This window comes from Panulirus ornatus, chromosome 56, assembly GCF_036320965.1.
Source record: "Panulirus ornatus isolate Po-2019 chromosome 56, ASM3632096v1, whole genome shotgun sequence".
NCBI lineage: Eukaryota > Metazoa > Arthropoda > Malacostraca > Decapoda > Palinuridae > Panulirus > Panulirus ornatus.
This window is the reverse complement of record NC_092279.1, coordinates 30,986,278-31,005,549: the sequence shown is the minus strand read 5'-3', so window position 1 is coordinate 31,005,549 and position 19,272 is coordinate 30,986,278. Positions and strand designations below refer to the sequence as shown.

The 19,272-nt window shown below is 40.1% G+C and overlaps 1 protein-coding gene across 1 annotated transcript in view; it reads right to left on the bottom strand.

The window, feature by feature from the left end:
• Positions 1-9,256: 9,256 nt before the first annotated feature.
• Positions 9,257-19,272, bottom strand: part of LOC139766051 (uncharacterized) — a 42,596-nt gene continuing 32,580 nt past the window's right edge. Inside the window, exon 4 of the mRNA XM_071694196.1 lies at positions 9,257-9,656. Within this exon, the coding sequence (XP_071550297.1) occupies positions 9,480-9,656 (177 nt within the window). The 3' untranslated portion in view covers positions 9,257-9,479. The remainder of the gene's footprint in view (positions 9,657-19,272) is intronic.

Sequence of the window (19,272 nt, the reverse complement as noted above, 5' to 3'; positions counted from 1 at the left end):
ATTTGGTCTCCCACTTCTCCTCGTTCCCTCCACCTCAGACACATATATGCTCTTGGTCAATCTTTCTTCACTCATTCTCTCCATGTGCCCAAACCATTTCAAAACACCCTCTTCTGCTCTCTCAACCACCCTCTTTTTATTTCCACACATCTCTCTTACCCTTACATTACTTACTCCATCAAACCACCTCACACCACATATTGTCCTCAAACATCTCATTTCCAGCACATCCATCCTACTGCACACAACTCTATCCATAGCCCACGCCTTGCAACCATACAACATTGTTGGAACCACTATTCCTTCAAACATACCCATTTTTGCTTTCCGAGATAATGTTCTCGACTTCCACACATTCTTCAAGGCTCCCAGGATTTTCGCCCCCTCCCCCACCCTATGATTCACTTCCGCTTCCATGGTTCCATCCGCTGCCAGATCCACTCCCAGATATCTAAAACACTTTACTTCCTCCAGTTTTTCTCCATTCAAACTTATCTCCCAATTGACTTGACCCTAAACCCTACTGTACCTAATAACCTTGCTCTTATTCACATTTACTCTTAACTTTCTTCTTTCACACACTTTACCAAACTCAGTCACCAGCTTCTGCAGTTTCTCACATGAATCAGCCACCAGCGCTGTATCATCAGCGAACAACAACTGACTCACTTCCCAAGCTCTCTCATCCCCAACAGACTTCTTACTTGCCCCTCTTTCCAAAACTCTTGCATTCACCTCCCTAACAACCCCATCCATAAACAAATTAAACAACCATGGAGACATCACACACCCCTGCCGCAAACCTACATTCACTGAGAACCAATCACTTTCCTCTCTTCCTACACGTACACATGCCTTACATCCTCGATAAAAACTTTTCACTGCTTCTAACAACTTGCCTCACACACCATATATTCTTACTACCTTCCACAGTGCATCTCTATCAACTCTGTCATATGCCTTCTCCAGATCCATAAATGCTACATACAAATCCATTTGCTTTTCTAAGTATTTCTCACATACATTCTTCACCTGATCCACACATCCTCTACCACTTCTGAAACCACACTGCTCTTCCCCAATCTGATGCTCTGTACATGCCTTCACCCTCTCAATCAATACCCTCCCATATAATTTACCAGGAATACTCAGCAAACTTATACCTATGTAATTTGAGCACTCACTCTTATCCCCTTTGCCGTTGTACAATGGCACTATGCACGCATTCCGCCAATCCTCAGGCACCTCACCATGAGTCATACATACATCAAATAGCCTTACCAACCAGTCAACAATACAGTCACCCCCTTTTTTAATAGATTCCACTGCAATACCATCCAAACCTGCTGCCTTGCCAGCTTTCATCTTCTGCAAAGCATTTACTACCTCTTCTCTGTTTACCAAATCATTTTCCCTAACCCTCTCACTTTGCACACCACCTCAACCAAAACACCCTATATCTGCCACTCTATCATCAAACACATTCATCAAACCTTCAAAATACTCACTCCACCTCCTTCTCACATCACCACTACTTGTTATCACCTCCCCATTAGCCCCCTTCACTGAAGTTCCCATTTGCTCCCTTGTCTTACGCACTTTATTTACCTCCTTCCAGAACATCTTTTTATTCACCCTAAAATTTAATGATACTATCTCACCCCAACTCTCATTTGCCCTCTTTTTCACCTCTTGCACCTTTCTCTTGACCTCCTGTCTCTTTCTTTTATACATCTCCCACTCATTTGCATTTTTTCCCTGCAAAAATCGTCCAAATGCCTCTCTCTTCTCTTTCACCAATAATCTTACTTCTTCATCCCACCACTCACTACCCTTTCTAATCAACCCATCTCCCACGCTTCTCATGCCACAAGCATCTTTTGCGCAAGCCATCGCTGCATCCCTAAATACGTCCCATTCCTCCCCCACTCTCCTTACCTCCTTTGTTCTCACCTTTTTCCATTCTGTACTCAGTCTCTCCTGGTACTTCCTCTCACATACACAGATATATACATATATAAACATGTACATATTCATACATGCTGCCTTCATCCATTCCCATGACCACCCCACCACATATGAAATGGCACCGCCCTGCTCCTGCGCATGCAAGGTAGCACTAGGAAAAGGCAACAAAGGCCACATTCATTCACACTCAGTCTCTAGCTGTCATATGTAGTGCACCGAAACCACAGCTCCCTTTCCACATCCAGGCCCCACAAAACTTTCCATGGTTTACCCTTAACGCTTTACATGCCCTGGTTCAGTCCATTGACAGCACATCGACCAGAGTATACTACATCATTCAAATTCACGCCTTTCACCCTCCAGCATGTTCAGGCCCCAATCGCTCAAAATCTTTTTCCACTCCATCCTTCCACCTCCAATTTGGTCTCCCACTTCTCCTCGTTCTCTCCTCCTCTGACACATATATCCTCTTTGTCAATCGTTCCTCACTCATTCTCTCCATCTGACCAAACCATTTCAATACACCCTCTTCTGCTCTCTCAACCACACTGTTTTTATTACCACACATCTCTCTTACCCTTTCATTACTTACTCAATCAAACAACCTCACACCACATACTGTCCTCAAACATCTCATTTCCAACACATCCATCCACCCTCCTCCACACAACTCTATCTATAGCTCACGCCTCGCAACCATATAACATTGCTGGAATGGCTATTCCTTCAAACATACCCATTTTTGCTTTCAGAGGTAATGTTCTCGCCTTCCACATATTTTTCAATGCTTCCAGAACTTTCGCCCCTCCCCCACCCTGTGACTCACTTCCACTTCCATGGTTCCATCCGCTGCCAAATCCACTCCCAGATATCTAAAACACTTCACTTCCTCCAGTTTTTCTCCATTCAAACTTACCTCCCACTTGACTTGTCCCTCAACCCTACTGTACCTAATACCCTTGCTCTTATTCACATATACTCTCAGCTTTCTTCTTTCACACACTTTACCAAACTCAGTCACCAGCTTCAGTAATTTCTCACCCGAATCATCCACCAGCGCTGTATCATCAGCGAACAACAACTGACTCACTTCCCAAGCTCTCTCATCCACAACAGACAGCACACTTCCCCCTCTCTCCAAAACTCTTGCATTCACCTCTCTAACAACCCCATCCATAAACAAATTAAACAACCATGGAGATATCACGCACCCTTGCCGCAAACCAACATTCACTGTGAACCAATCACTTTCCTCTCTTCCTACTCGTACACATGCCTCACATCCTCAATAAAAATTTTCACTGCTTCTAGCAACTTGCCTCCCACACCACATACTCTTAAAACCTTCCACAGAGCATCTCTATCAACTCTATCATATGCTTTCTTCAGATCCATATATGCTACATACAAATCCATTTGTTTTTCTAAGTATTTTTCACATACATACTTCAAAGGAAACATCTGAGACACACATCCTCTACCACTTCCGAAACCACACCGATCTTTCCTAATCTGATGCTCTGTACATGCCTTCACCCTCTCAATCAATACCCTCCCATATGATTTCCCAGGAATACTCAACAAACTTATACCTCTGAAATTTGAACACTCACCTTTATCCCCTTTGCCTTTGTACAATGGAACTATGCATGCATTCCTCCAATCCTCAGGCACTTCATCATGAGCCATACATACATATATTGAATATCCTCAACACCCAGTCACCAACACAGTCACTCACTTTTAAAAATTCCACTGCAATACCATCCAAACCCGCCGCCTTGCCAGCTTTCATCTTCCGCAAAGCTTTTACTACCTCTTCTCTGTTTACCAAATCATTCTCCCTAATCCTCTCACTTTGCACACCACCTTGACGAAAACACCTTATATCTGCCACTCTATCATCTAACACATTCAACAAACCTTCAAAACACTCACTCCATCTCCTTCTCACATCACCACTACGCGTTATTACCTCCACATTAGCCCCCTTCACCGATGTTCCCATTTGTTCTCTTGTCTTACGCACTTTATCTATCTCCTTCCAAAACATCTATTCATTCTCCCTTAAATCTAATGATGCTCTCTCACCCCAATTTTCATTTCCCCTCTTTTTCACCTCTTGCACCTTTTTTTGACCTCCTGCCTCTTTCTTTTTTATACATCTCCCAGTCATTTGCACTATATCCCAGCAAAAATCATCCAAACGCCTCTCTCTTTTCTTTCATTAATAATCTTACTTCATCCCACCACTCACTACCCTTTCTAATCCGCCCACCTCCCACCCTTCTCATGCCACAAGCATCTTTTGCACAAGCCATCACTGCTTCCCTAAATACATCCCATTCCTCCCCCACTCCCTTTACGTCATTTGCGCTGCTCACCTTTTTCCATTCTGCACTCAGTCTTTCCTGGTACTTCCTCACACAAGTCTCCTTTCCAAGCTCACTTACTCTCACCACTCTCTTCACCCCAACATTCTCTCTTCTTTTCTGAAAACCTCAACAAAACTTCACCTTTGCCTTCACAAGATAACATCCAAAAGTCTCTCTTTCATGCACCTATCAATTAACACGTAATCCAATAACACACTCTGGCCATCTCTCCTACACACATACGTATACTTATTTATATCTTTCTCTCCTCAAGCATACCACCTATCTCTCCTTTTTTCTCATCTTGGTTTCATCCACACACATCCATTCCCGTGACCACCCCATCACACATGAAATGGCACCCCCCTGCTCCTGTGCGTGCAAGGTAGCACTAGGAAAAGGCAATAAAGGCCACATTCTTATTTGCCCTCACACAAGTATCTCTCCTACACACATACATATACTTATTTATATCTTTCTCTCCTCAAGCATACTACCTATCTCTCCTTTTTTCTCATCTTGGTTACATCCACACACATTGAGACACCCTACTCTTGAGCCTTTGAGGAGGATGCACACTCCCCACATGACTCCTTCTTCTGTTTCCCCTTTTAGAAAGTTAAAACACAAGGAGGGGAGGGATTCTAGCCCCCACTCCCATCCCCTTCAGTCGCCTTCTATGACTCGCGGGGAATGCATGGGAAGTATTCCTTCTCCCCTATCCTCAGGGATATAATAATAATAATAAGGGAGCTGTGGTTTTGGTGCATTACACATGACAGCTAGAGACTGAGTGTGAACGACTGTGGCCTCTGTTGTCTTTTCCTAGTGCTACCTTGTGCACTTGTGGGGGGGAGGAGGGTGCCATTTCATGTGTGGCGGGGTGGCAACAGAAATGGATGAAGGCAGTAAGTATGAATATGTACAGGTGAATACATGTATATGTCTGTGTATGTATATGCATGTACATGTTGAAATGTATAGGTATGTATATGAGCGTGTGTGGGCGTTTAGGTATATACATGTGTATGTGGGTGGGTTGGGCCATTCTTTTGTCTGTTTCCTTGCACTACCCCCCTAACGCAGGAGACAGCGACAAAGTATAATAAATAAATAATAATAATAATAATAATTTACACAAACGTCAATAGCAGTTCTCATCAATTTAACCACTGTATCAATAGGCTTCAATGTCTAAGCTACATTTTTCTCCAATTTCCCTATTTTCCTTCACATTTTCAATTGTGTCTGAAGGTTCTACTTCAAGAGTGATTGTTTTTCCAGTAAGGGTCTTCACATCTTGGTTACATCCACACACATTTAGGCACCCCACTCTGAGCCTTATACATTTCCTTTTTTCCATAGCCAGAGGTTGAACCATTATGTGACATTCATTTTTTTCATTCATTTCAAGCTAGAAGTTTCAGTTTTCTAAATTGTTTCTTACATTTTTCATATGTATATATATATGTATGTGTGTGTGTGTGTGTATGTGCGTATGTATGTGTATGTGTGTGTATGTGTATATGTATATATATATGTATATTATCCCTGGGGATAGGGGTGAAAGAATACTTCCCACGTATTCCTCGCGTGTCGTAGAAAGCGACTAGAGGGGACGGGAGCGGGGGGCCAGAAATCCTCCCCTCCTTGTATTAACTTTCTAAAATGGGAAACAGAAGAAGGAGTCACGCGGGGAGTGCTCATCCTCCTCGAAGGCTCAGAGTGGAGTGCCTAAATGTGTGTGGATGTAACCAAGATGTGAAAAAAGGAGAGATAGGTAGTATGTTTGAGGAAAGGAACCTGGATGTTTTGGCTCTGAGTGAAACGAAGCTCAAGGGTAAAGGGGAAGAGTGGTTTGGGAATGTCTGGGGAGTAAAGTCAGGGGTTAGTGAGAGGACAAGAGCAAGGGAAGGAGTAGCGATACTCCTGAAACAGGAGTTGTGGGAGTATGTGATAGAGTGTAAGAAACAAAATTCTCGATTAATATGGGTAAAACTGAAAGTTGATGGAGAGAGGTGGGTGATTATTGGTGCTTATGCACCTGGGCATGAGAAGAAAGATCATGAGAGGCAAGTGTTTTGGGAGCAGCTGAATGAGTGTGTTAGTGGTTTTGATGCACGAGACCGGGTTATAGTGATGGGTGATTTGAATGCAAAGGTGAGTAATGTGGCAGTTGAGGGAATAATTGGTATACATGGGGTGTTCAGTGTTGTAAATGGAAATGGTGAAGAGCTTGTAGATTTATGTGCTGAAAAAGGACTGATGATTGGGAATACCTGGTTTAAAAAGCGAGATATACATAAGTATACTTATGTAAGTAGGAGAGATGGCCAGAGAGCGTTATTGGATTACGTGTTAATTGACAGGCGTGCGAAAGAGAGACTTTTGGATGTTAATGTGCTGAGAGGTGCAACTGGAGGGATGTCTGATCATGATCTTGTGGAGGCTAAGGTGAAGATTTGTATGGGTTTTCAGAAAAGAAGAGTGAATGTTGGGGTGAAGAGGGTGGTGAGAGTAAGTGAGCTTGAGAAGGAGACCTGTGTGAGGAAGTACCAGGAGAGACTGAGTACAGAATGGAAAAAGGTGAGAACAATGGAAGTAAGGGGAGTGGGGGAGGAATGGGATGTATTTAGGGAATCAGTGATGGATTGCGCAAAAGATGCTTGTGGCATGAGAAGAGTGGGAAGTGGGTTGATTAGAAAGGGTAGTGAGTGGTGGGATGAAGAAGTAAGAGTATTAGTGAAAGAGAAGAGAGAGGCATTTGGGCGATTTTTGCAGGGAAAAAATGCAATTGAGTGGGAGATGTATAAAAGAAAGAGACAGGAGGTCAAGAGAAAGGTGCAAGAGGTGAAAAAAAGGGCAAATGAGAGATGGGGTGAGAGAGTATCATTAAATTTTAGGGAGAATAAAAAGATGTTCTGGAAGGAGGTAAATAAAGTGCGTAAGACAAGGGAGCAAATGGGAACTTCAGTGAAGGGCGCAAATGGGGAGGTGATAACAAGTAGTGGTGATGTGAGAAGGAGATGGAGTGAGTATTTCGAAGGTTTGTTGAATGTGTTTGATGATAGAGTGGCAGATATAGGGTGTTTTGGTCGAGGTGGTGTGCAAAGTGAGAGGGTTAGGGAAAATGATTTGGTAAACAGAGAAGAGGTAGTGAAAGCTTTGCGGAAGATGAAAGCCGGCAAGGCAGCAGGTTTGGATGATATTGCAGTGGAACTTATTAAAAAAGGGGGTGACTGTATTGTTGACTGGTTGGTAAGGTTATTCAATGTATGTATGACTCATGGTGAGGTGCCTGAGGATTGGCGGAATGCGTGCATAGTGCCATTGTACAAAGGCAAAGGGGATAAGAGTGAGTGCTCAAATTACAGAGGTATAAGTTTGTTGAGTATTCCTGGTAAATTATATGGGAGGGTATTAATTGAGAGGGTGAAGGCATGTACAGAGCATCAGATTGGGGAAGAGCAGTGTGGTTTCAGAAGTGGTAGAGGATGTGTGGATCAGGTGTTTGCTTTGAAGAATGTATGTGAGAAATACTTAGAAAAGCAAATGGATTTGTATGTAGCATTTATGGATCTGGAGAAGGCATATGATAGAGTTGATAGAGATGCTCTGTGGAAGGTATTAAGAATATATGGTGTGGGAGGCAAGTTGTTAGAAGCAGTGAAAAGTTTTTATCGAGGATGTAAGGCATGTGTACGTGTAGGAAGAGAGGAAAGTGATTGGTTCTCAGTGAATGTAGATTTGCGGCATGGGTGTGTGATGTCTCCATGGTTGTTTAATTTGTTTATGGATGGGGTTGTTAGGGAGGTAAATGCAAGAGTTTTGGAAAGAGGGGCAAGTATGAAGTCTGTTGGGGATGAGAGAGCTTGGGAAGTGAGTCAGTTGTTGTTCGCTGATGACACAGCGCTGGTGGCTGATTCATGTGTGAAACTGCAGAAGCTGGTGACTGAGTTTGGTAAAGTGTGTGGAAGAAGAAAGTTAAGAGTAAATGTGAATAAGAGCAAGGTTATTAGGTACAGCAGGGTTGAGGGTCAAGTCAATTGGGAGGTGAGTGTGAATGGAGAAAAACTGGAGGAAGTTAAGTGTTTTAGATATCTGGGAGTGGATCTGGCAGCGGATGGAACCATGGAAGCGGAAGTGGATCATAGGGTGGGGGAGGGGGCGAAAATTCTGGGGGCCTTGAAGAATGTGTGGAAGTCGAGAACATTATCTCGGAAAGCAAAAATGGGTATGTTTGAAGGAATAGTGGTTCCAACAATGTTGTATGGTTGCGAGGCGTGGGTTATGGATAGAGTTGTGCGCAGGAGGATGGATGTGCTGGAAATGAGATGTTTGAGGACAATGTGTGGTGTGAGGTGGTTTGATCGAGTGAGTAACGTAAGGGTAAGAGAGATGTGTGGAAATAAAAAGAGCGTGGTTGAGAGAGCAGAAGAGGGTGTTTTGAAGTGGTTTGGGCACATGGAGAGGATGAGTGAGGAAAGATTGACCAAGAGGATATATGTGTCGGAGGTGGAGGGAACAAGGAGAAGAGGGAGACCAAATTGGAGGTGGAAAGATGGAGTGAAAAAGATTTTGTGTGATCGGGGCCTGAACATGCAGGAGGGTGAAAGGAGGGCAAGGAATAGAGTGAATTGGAGCGATGTGGTATACCGGGGCTGACGTGCTGTCAGTGGATTGAATCAAGGCATGTGAAGCGTCTGGGGTAAACCATGGAAAGCTGTGTAGGTATGTATATTTGCGTGTGTGGACGTATGTATATACATGTGTATGGGGGGGGGTTGGGCCATTTCTTTCGTCTGTTTCCTTGCGCTACCTCGCAAACGCAGGAGACAGCGACAAAGTAAAAAAAAAAAAAAAAAAAAAAATAATAATATAATAATAATAATGATAATGAATTTAAAAAGGGATTTTTGTTGATTTCTTCTACTCTTTATTTTTAGTCAGTATATCAAATGGAGTACAAATATCAAGTATATCAATTGTATAGAATAACTGTATACAAACTTAGATCTGTTTTGTTGACATCTTCACTATACTATGAAATGCATTAGTGCATAATTTAATATATATAATTCATATAAAAATATTTAACAATAATATACATGAAAACAAATTCTTTCCTATGAAAACTCAGCTGATGTCCATTTCTTCATTTTGCAACTGTTCATCTTCTGATCCTCTCTCAAGCTCATCCTCGATATCTGCTTCATCTAGAACCTCCTCTTCAACATAAGGACCAAGTTCTTGTTGTAATTCTTTCAGGTGTTCAATTAACTGCACATCATCACTAGGAGCAGTGGAGTGTATCTGAAAACAAAGAAAAAGTTATGTAGCAATTTTAGTCACAGCTAAATATTCTTTTTCAAAAGACTGGTTTGTTGGCTAAATAATTTCCTCTCCACTCAATATTTACCCATGTCCCATTCTTTTCATAAGTATCCCTCAGCTCTTCCTCCTTCTTGATAGCTCCTGACCTTCATTTCTTATTCCTAATTATGTTTCCTGCTTTTACACAGTACCACCAGGTACAGTCTAACAATGTCCTCATTTCGATACATCTAATGTATAACTTTGACGTATAATATATATCAACTTTTAGCCTTCCAATTTCTTTACAATGTTCTTCTTGCTAATGCTACCATAACAGTTCTCTCCATTAACCACATTCAGGTAAATGACCAAATGTCGATTCCTTAACAGTACAGTACACTTTAGAACTAAACATCAATTTCAATAACTGTATTCTTATCAGGCAAAACTTATACCTTTATAAAATAATCTGAACTGTTCATCCTTTTCCTGCATTCTAAGCCTTAATCATGATGTTAAGCTTTATTCTCAAGAAATACTAATAGCTCTGACTAAAATGATATCTAATTGTCATACACCGTTCATTGCATGAAACCTTTTGAACCCTGCAATTCTTCTGCTTCTTATACTTAACTCTTCCAACTAATCGTAAAGTATCTTTATACCAGGGGCCCTTGCTTAAAAACTGGGTTACATTTCTGGAGATCTGTCATTCTAGCTATCTGTCATTATACAAGTCATTGAAACCCATGTTATCAGGGAGTTTCAATTCCTAACCAAAAAATTGGGGAGGACTATGATGATCTGGAAAGTCTTATGGTATAACAAAAGTATGTGAGCTATCATAAAAGTAAAGGTAAAACTTTCAAAACTCAACAAAGCCACTGAAAACCTTTCCTATCTAATAGTGGGGTGGGCTATGCTGATCTGAAAAATCAGAGGTACCATATACTACAGGATATTATACTTTAAAATCAACAGAACTCATCAAAATTTAACCTGAGCCAATCTGGTAAAATGTGGGCTACCATGATAGTCAGGAAAAACACTTAAAAACCAACAGTCTATGAAAACTTTATCAAACCCCTCAAAACCTAAATGTACCATATTTACAAAGTTACATTAAAAAAAACCAATTGCTGGTATCTTCTGTAGTGCCCCCAAACAGGAACTTTACAAAAAAACTAAAATTAATGGTTCTTTCAATATTCTGAAAAGAACTGCTAAGTAATCAGCCAACCCCAATTGACTTTCAGTGAAACCACTGGCAAAACAGTTTGGCCTGTATCCTAGCTGCTACCACAAGCATGCTGAAATAACAACCTAGTCATAGTAATAATGAATCACTTACCAAAATTAATAAACTTATCTTCCTTAACTGAAAATGAAGCAATAGTTGGTAGCTGGTAGGCAGCCAACAACCAGGAATGTATGTTACTTGTATGACCCACCTGGGTAACAGGAGGGTTAGTGATGGCAGCATAGTGAGCCAACACTTTAGTGGTTGTCAAGTTGCACTCCTCTGACCCAGGTAGCTGTCATTTCTTTTTGCCTCACCCACACATGGACTGCTGGCATTCTGCTCACAAACATACAATCTCTCCCCTGTCATACGTAACACTTGGCAACACTTAATTCACACAGCTCATTCTTCATAACTAGATTTTCCTTCAGTAAGCACTATGCGTTAACCCTGTTTTTTGGTAAAATGTTAGGAGCAATAAATAAAAGTAATAGGTAGGAAAGTAATCGGTAGGAACATCTAGGCCTAAGCATTAGGCAGAAACATTAGGAAGACATGGGTGTTAAGAGCATTAGGTTGTAGTCAGGAGGAACATAGGTGCTCTGTAAACACTGTGCGAGAGTTGCCCCCTACTAGTGGGCTGTTCAGGATGAGGCACTACGTGATAAAAAGCATCATTGGAGTTCACTAGTTATGGAGACTTGCTGCAGCCACTCCCTTGAGGGAGTTCCAGGAGGGAAAAGGCATCAGAGATATAGATAGATAGATGAAGCATGGCAACCTGTCTTGTTATGGATAACATAAAAATGTAGCCGTGTTTACATACCATGGTATCTTCCTGCCACTGGGATATGAATCTTAGTTTCTTCTAGTCTCATACAGAACTATTCTTAAATACTTTCTGTAATGACTTCATAATTAAACGAAAAGGATACCAAGTAAATCATACAACAAATCAAAAATGTGAACAAGGTTTAGTCATTCACTTTTTCAATATAATGGTGTACCAGTATCATTTTCCCATGGAATCACATTCCAGCTGCATTCACGCATACAATAATACCAATACCCCATAAATACCAGTAATAAAACCACATGCCCATATGGGTAAACTTACTCTTTTCACCATAAATAAAGCAAACTAAACTGTTGTGTGTATGGACAAAGTAACTTCATGTGTATGGAGAACAAGAAAATCTTCCCTATGGTGGGATACTAATCTTAAAATTTTCATCTGACTTTATTACAAAACATGATAAAAAATTTAAATAACCTCTTTAATGACTTTATTATTAAAGGAAAAGAATACAGGATATTCTATGAAGCAAATAAATAATATGAATATGATTCATTTCTTCATTTTTCAACATTCACAGTAATACTGTACCAGTAATCTTTCCTTTCAGTTATTAAATCCCAGTAATAAAGAGGGTATTATTAGGTTTCTTTTAGTCTTCATGTATTTCATAATGACAGCAGAGCAAACTAAGATTCGTCACCCACAAGTGCTAAAATCTATATCCATATCACAACAGTGAATACACACTGTGTACCACCATTTGCAAATCACTTTCAAGCCAAAGTTTATCCATTTTAGTATGATACTGTATTTCTTTGATTATACAATATACTTTATGATGGTATATCATGTACTTTGTTGTTTTCAATTCAGGTAGTTCTCACATATATGGAACAGTGAGAATGCTGAATGTAAAGTTGATGTTCCATAGAAGGGGAGTGTCATCAGGTAAAGTATAATGACAAACAATTTTCCCAGGGCTTATGCAATATGAAACTAATTCAATTTACCTCTGACACCAAGATTAGCAGTAATATAAGTGAAAAAAACTGACAGCATCAATCAAAAATTTCATTATCAGTGGGAAAGAATATCTAAAATGGTAAATAAAATTCTTTATTTTTTCAAATTTATCACTGCTGTAAGGCTTCAGCATCAATCAAAGAATTTGTACCAAATTCCCATATGTAGCTATTGCAAATTGTTGCTTTATGAGCTATCACTTCTATACAAGTGTCCCTGGCAGTTCTGTTCAATTAGCTAATTACTATAAACCCTTTAACAAACTCAATATGACCCCCTGGACCCACCCCCAAAAAAGTGAACCAGGGAGCCACCAGTGTCACCCAATCATATATGTTTACAGTCTAATCTAATTTATGACATTATTTTCAATTATAAATTGTATATCATTACATTTAAAGTGACCTCTCAATCTACTCAATACTTATGTTCTTGAAAATTTATTATTATTATTATTATTATTATTTTGCTTTGTCGCTGTCTCCCGTGTTAGCGAGGTAGCGCAAGGAAACAGACGAAAGAATGGCCCAACCCGCCCACATACACATGTATATACATACACGTCCACACACGCAAATATACATAATATAAATATAAATAACATTAGTAATGGAGATTATAGGGTTTTGTTAACAATACGGCAATACCTTAGGGGGTTTTGTTATTAATAAGATAGTACAGATATTATAGTAATTAAAAACTACAGTTTCCAAGTACCGAGAAATATAAAATACTATGATATGCATAATGTAAAATTAATTTCATTCATAAAAACAGAAAATAACAAACTTTGAATCTTGGTACAGTCTTCACTTCAAAGGAAATGTACATTCACAGAGGCATTCTCTTTTAAAATAAACCAGTCTCAACCACATCTGCTTAGAAGAATAACTGCCTCCTTTGATAATGGTCTTAAGGGTTCCTAGGAAATTTTTGAAAGCAATAATATCTTGATTTGTGGTAACTGCAGTGCTTCCTAAAATTCAACTTGCTTGAAATGTCTTTGCTGCTCCTCCTTTCACTGCAAAGATCACAAAATTATATCAGACAACCAACACAGTTTCTGCAATAGAAGATTCTGCCAAACAAATCTGCTGGAATTTTCTATTTCTAGTTATCAGAATTGGACAAAAAAGTAACATTTGATGTAGTATATTTAGATTTCCAAAAGGCTTTCAATAAAGTACCTCACAAGAGACTCTTACATAAACTCAAAGCACAAAGAATCAGTGAAGAACTCAGTACATAGGTCAGAGACTGGCTTACTGGAAGAAAGCAGCATGTAGTACTACATGGTGAAGCCTTAGATTGGCTAGATGTAATGAGAGGTGTGCCACAGGGGTTGATCCTGGGCCCCCTTCTTATCATACTATACATTAATGACGTACAATTCAGTCTCACATCTAAGACTTCCAAATCTGCTGATGATACTAAACTAGGAGGTACGGCTGTAAACAGGCAGGACTGCAAAATGATTCAAAGAGATCTTAACTTACTAGCAGAGTGGTCAGATAGATAGCAAAAGAAGTTTAATGTAGACAAGTGTAAAATTAAGCACTCTGGAGGCAAGAATATACATTACAACTACAAACTATTTGAAAACTCTGTAACTAGAGTAAATGAAGAAAAAGACCATGGAGTTGTCATTTGCAACAATCTGAAGTACACTAAACAATGTCAAGCAGCAAGTAAAATAGGCAGCCAAAATGTCAGGTTTCATAGCCAGGAACACAGACTACAAAACATAAAAAACAATTAGGAAAAATTACAGCAGCAAGTACAAAGACACGCAATAATATTGATTCCATCCTTTAGAAATCTGGCATATGAAGAGAGGCTAAAACGATTGGATCCCTTCTCCCTTTAAAAACGTAACTTCATGGCGACTTAATCCAAGTGTTCAAAATTCTGAAATACAAGTCTTCAAAATTTCAAAATACAGGAAAATACAGTTACCAGGACAAATGGAATAGAACTCAAAGCTAAAAGATGTAGTATGACCGTGGGGAAAAGCTTCTTTTCCTATAGGTGTACTGAGCACTAGAATGAGTTACCATAATATGGAGTGAATGCTAAGACTATGAATACCTTCAAAAACAGTTTAGACAAATATTTTATAAATTTAAGTATACTCTTCGAAAAACACCAGAAATAAACTGCATAAATGACCGTGGTAATGGAGACAGCAGAAGGTTAATGTCATTAAACTTTTTTTCAACACGACAACCCAGTCGTGGGCCAATCAGACTTCCTGTTGTCTGTCTTTCCCATACAAACTCATGTAAACTCATATATACTCCAAGCCTTTGCTTGTATCACAAGGATGCTGACAATAACACCTTCATGAGATTAGAGTAAGATCCATGCACTCAACTTACATTTCATTCTCTCCATAATCATCCTTTGGGAATATGAGGTCTTAGATGCAATGATTAATATTCCACTGTTGGCACTCTCCTTAATTTTCCCTGCACCATCACAAATAGTCCACAAAATATATTTGCTAAGTCCCCAACCACTCTTAATATCAGCTTTTGATTCACCTCTTAAATAACATTAGAGCACATCCACCTTAGCCCCAGTGGTGATGGCCTTATGCTTCTTAGCATCACTAGTGCCATGGTAATTTAAAAGACACTTTGGTGGCATGATGCAAGGGGTAAAACACGAGCAATATACAGTCTATACTACACTGCAAAATAATGTAGCACTTCATGACTATAGACTATATCCAAGCATGCATATGTACACTACATGTAAGGCACAGACAAAACCACACAACAGCAATTCCAACCCAATGATGATCATGCTGTTCCAAACTAAAGCACGACTAAATTAAGAAAAGGTGTAAATTGACCATGCATGTTTTTCTAAAAATGGTGTAAAACAAATACATGTAAACGAGAGGAACCTGTATGCGTTTCTAAATTATTCAATAACATGCAATAAATGCTAAGAAAGAGAGAAAGAGACACGATAATATAGTCATTATGATTGATGGAGGACAATGGATACCACATGATGAGTCTTGGTCAACCTGCAAACAAACACATACACACACACTACTCACAAGGAAAATGGAAAACATCTTGTACACCATCATAATAAACAACTGATGAATCAACGGATTTATTTCAGGGGCCATTACAAAGTAATAATCATCAGTTTGTCTAATTAAGTGTTATGGGTGATGAGAGCTTCTGCACTAGATCATCAAAGTGTTAAATGGAATTACTTGTCACATATTTTCAGTTTTCTTTCAAAAACTAGGGCAGGAGGACCCTGAAAAAAATTCAAACATATGGCATCAAATTCTCTGGTTTTCTTTAATTTTTTTTTTTTTTTTTTTTTTTGCTTTGTCGCTGTCTCCCGCGTTTGCAAGGTAGCGCAAGGAAACAGACGAAAGAAATGGCCCAACCCACCCCCATACACATGTATATACATACGTCCACACACGCAAATATACATACCTACACAGCTTTCCATGGTTTACCCAAGACGCTTCACATGCCCTGATTCAATCCATTGACAGCATGTCAACCCCGGTATACCACATCGATCCAATTCACTCTATTCCTTGCCCTCCTTTCACCCTCCTGCATGTTCAGGCCCCGATCACACAAAATCTTTTTCACTCCATCTTTCCACCTCCAATTTGGTCTCCCACTTCTCCTCGTTCCCTCCACCTCCGACACATATATCCTCTTGGTCAATCTTTCCTCACTCATTCTCTCCATGTGACCAAACCATTTCAAAACACCCTCTTCTGCTCTCTCAACCACCCTCTTTTTATTTCCACACATCTCTCTTACCCTTACGTTACTTACTACTCGATCAAACCACCTCACACCACACATTGTCCTCAAACATCTCATTCCCAGCACATCCATCCTCCTGCGCACAACTCTATCCATAGCCCACGCCTCGCAACCATACAACATTGTTGGAACCACTATTCCTTCAAACATACCCATTTTTGCTTTCCGAGATAATGTTCTCGACTTCCACACATTCTTCAAGGCTCCCAGGATTTTCGCCCCCTCCCCCACCCTATGATCCACTTCCACTTCCATGGTTCCATCCGCTGCCAGATCCACTCCCAGATATCTAAAACACTTCACTTCCTCCAGTTTTTCTCCATTCAAACTTACCTCCCAATTTTCTTTAATGCTATGACTTATCTTCTCCATAGTATCAAGCAATTCACTGTTCTTCTTCATCCCTTCAATGCAGTTCCAGTGAATATGCTCCACTCCAGTAATCTTTTATGGTGTTCACAGCAGTTGGGGTATACATGTTACTGTCCTCCAACACCATGATGTAACTGTTGCATCAACATCTAGTTGCATCCAATTGCATCACTCAAATGAAAAAAGTTCAACTAAACTTGTAGATTTCTGACTGATGCATGAAATTTTTGTGAGTCAGTCCTCAAAGCATGCTCTCTCATTGTAATCCAGCTTTACTGAGATACATGGCAACCTATGGAATGCATAAAGGCATCAGTTACCCCCAAACAACCAAGCCAGAAGATGCTGTGAACTAGCAGCCCTTTACAAATTTTCTTTAGTCCCTCTTGCACACTCACCCACCAATGAGGAGTAATACTCCTCTGTGGAACTTTTTGTAGTGCGTTTATAAAGTGTTAATTGGTGTTATTTTTATCTATTATACTTAATCACTATCTCCGCGTTAGCGAGGTAGCACAAGGAAACAGACAAAAAAATGGTCCAACTCACCCACATACACATGTATAAACATAAACGCCCACACACGCACATATACCTACCTATACATTTCAACATACTCATACACAGACATATACATATATACACATGTACATATTCATAATTGCTGACTTCATCCATTCCCATCATCACCCCACCACACATAGTATCCCCCCCAACATACACACACACACACACACACACACACATATGTGCACATGCGAGGTTGCGCTAAGAAAGGACATAAAAGGTCACATTTGTTCACACTCAGTCTCTAGCTGTCATATGTAATGCACCAAAACCACAGCTCCCTTTCCACATCCAGGCCCCACAAAACTTTCGGTGGGTTACACAAGACACTTCACATGCCCTGGATCAATCCATTGATAGCACATCGACCCCAGGATACCACATTGTTCCCTATTCCTTGCACACCTTTCACCCTCCTCTATGTTCAGGCCCCGATCGCTCAAAATCTTTTTCACTCTATCCTTCCACCTCCAATTTGGTCTTCCGCTTCTCTTCGTTCCCTCTACCTCTGACACATGTATCCTCTCTGTCAATCTTGCCTCACTCATTCTCTCCATGTGACCAAACCATTTCAAAACACCCTCTTCTGCTCTCTCAACCACACTGTTTCTACCACCACAAATCTCTCTTACCCTTTCATTACATACTCAATCAAACCACCTCACACCACATATTCTCCTCAAAAATTTCATTTCCAACACATCCCCCCTCCTCCGCACAACCCTATCTACAGCCCATGCTTCGCAACCATATAACATTGTTGGAGCCACTATTCCTTAAAACATACCCATACCCTGTGACTCACTTCTGCTTCCGTGGTTCCATCCATTGCTAAATCCACTCCCAGATATCTAAAACACTTCACTTCCACCAGTTTTTCTCCATTCAACTCACCTCCCAATTAACTTGTCCCTCAACCCTACTGAACTAACAACCTTGCTCTTAATTCACATTTACTCTCAACTTTCTTCTTTCACACACTTTACCAAACTCAGTCACCAACTTCGGCAGTTTTTCAACCAAATCAACCACCAGTGCTGCATCATCAGCAAACAACAACTGACTCACTTCCCAAGCTAACTTATAACTGTCATTAGTGTGTGAATCAATGATGTGTCTAAGTAAATGCCCCTTTATGCATACAATAAAAGTCCGATCCCTCTATACAAGTTATGCAAAAAGGTTATAAAAAAGTGTGTGGTTGTATGTCCTGATATTCATGCTTTTATAACATATCAAAGTTTGTTTAATCCCATTACAATGACCCACTATATGCATGCATATGGCCAACATTTGGTCAATGCTTTATACAATGAAAAACCTAATGATACCTTAGCACATTGTGAATTCATCTCTAAGTATGATAATAGAAACCCAGAAACAGATGACAGCAACTATATACTCAACTCCATTTCATGGGCATCTGGATGCTCTGCCAGGAGGTGTGGGATTATTGCAAGGCAGACAAGCAGTACCAAGCAACATGATTTCCCCTCTACTGCCTCTTCTCCCCAGCTGAGGCCAAGTGATGTGCAATAACTGCAAATGGTGCAACCATCTACTCCTCCACGCACTATCACCATTGCCCAATCTGCAGCACCAGTATGCAGTACAACAATAAACCACATGGACTGTACATGCTAGTAAAATTCTTAAAACCACCATAACTTACTTAGACACTTATAATAGCCAACAGGATAATAAAAAATGAAAAAAATCAAGAGTAAAGGCAAAAACTAAAATGAGTGAAAAGTTTTGAAAAAATTTCATATTCCATTTTTTCCATTTCAT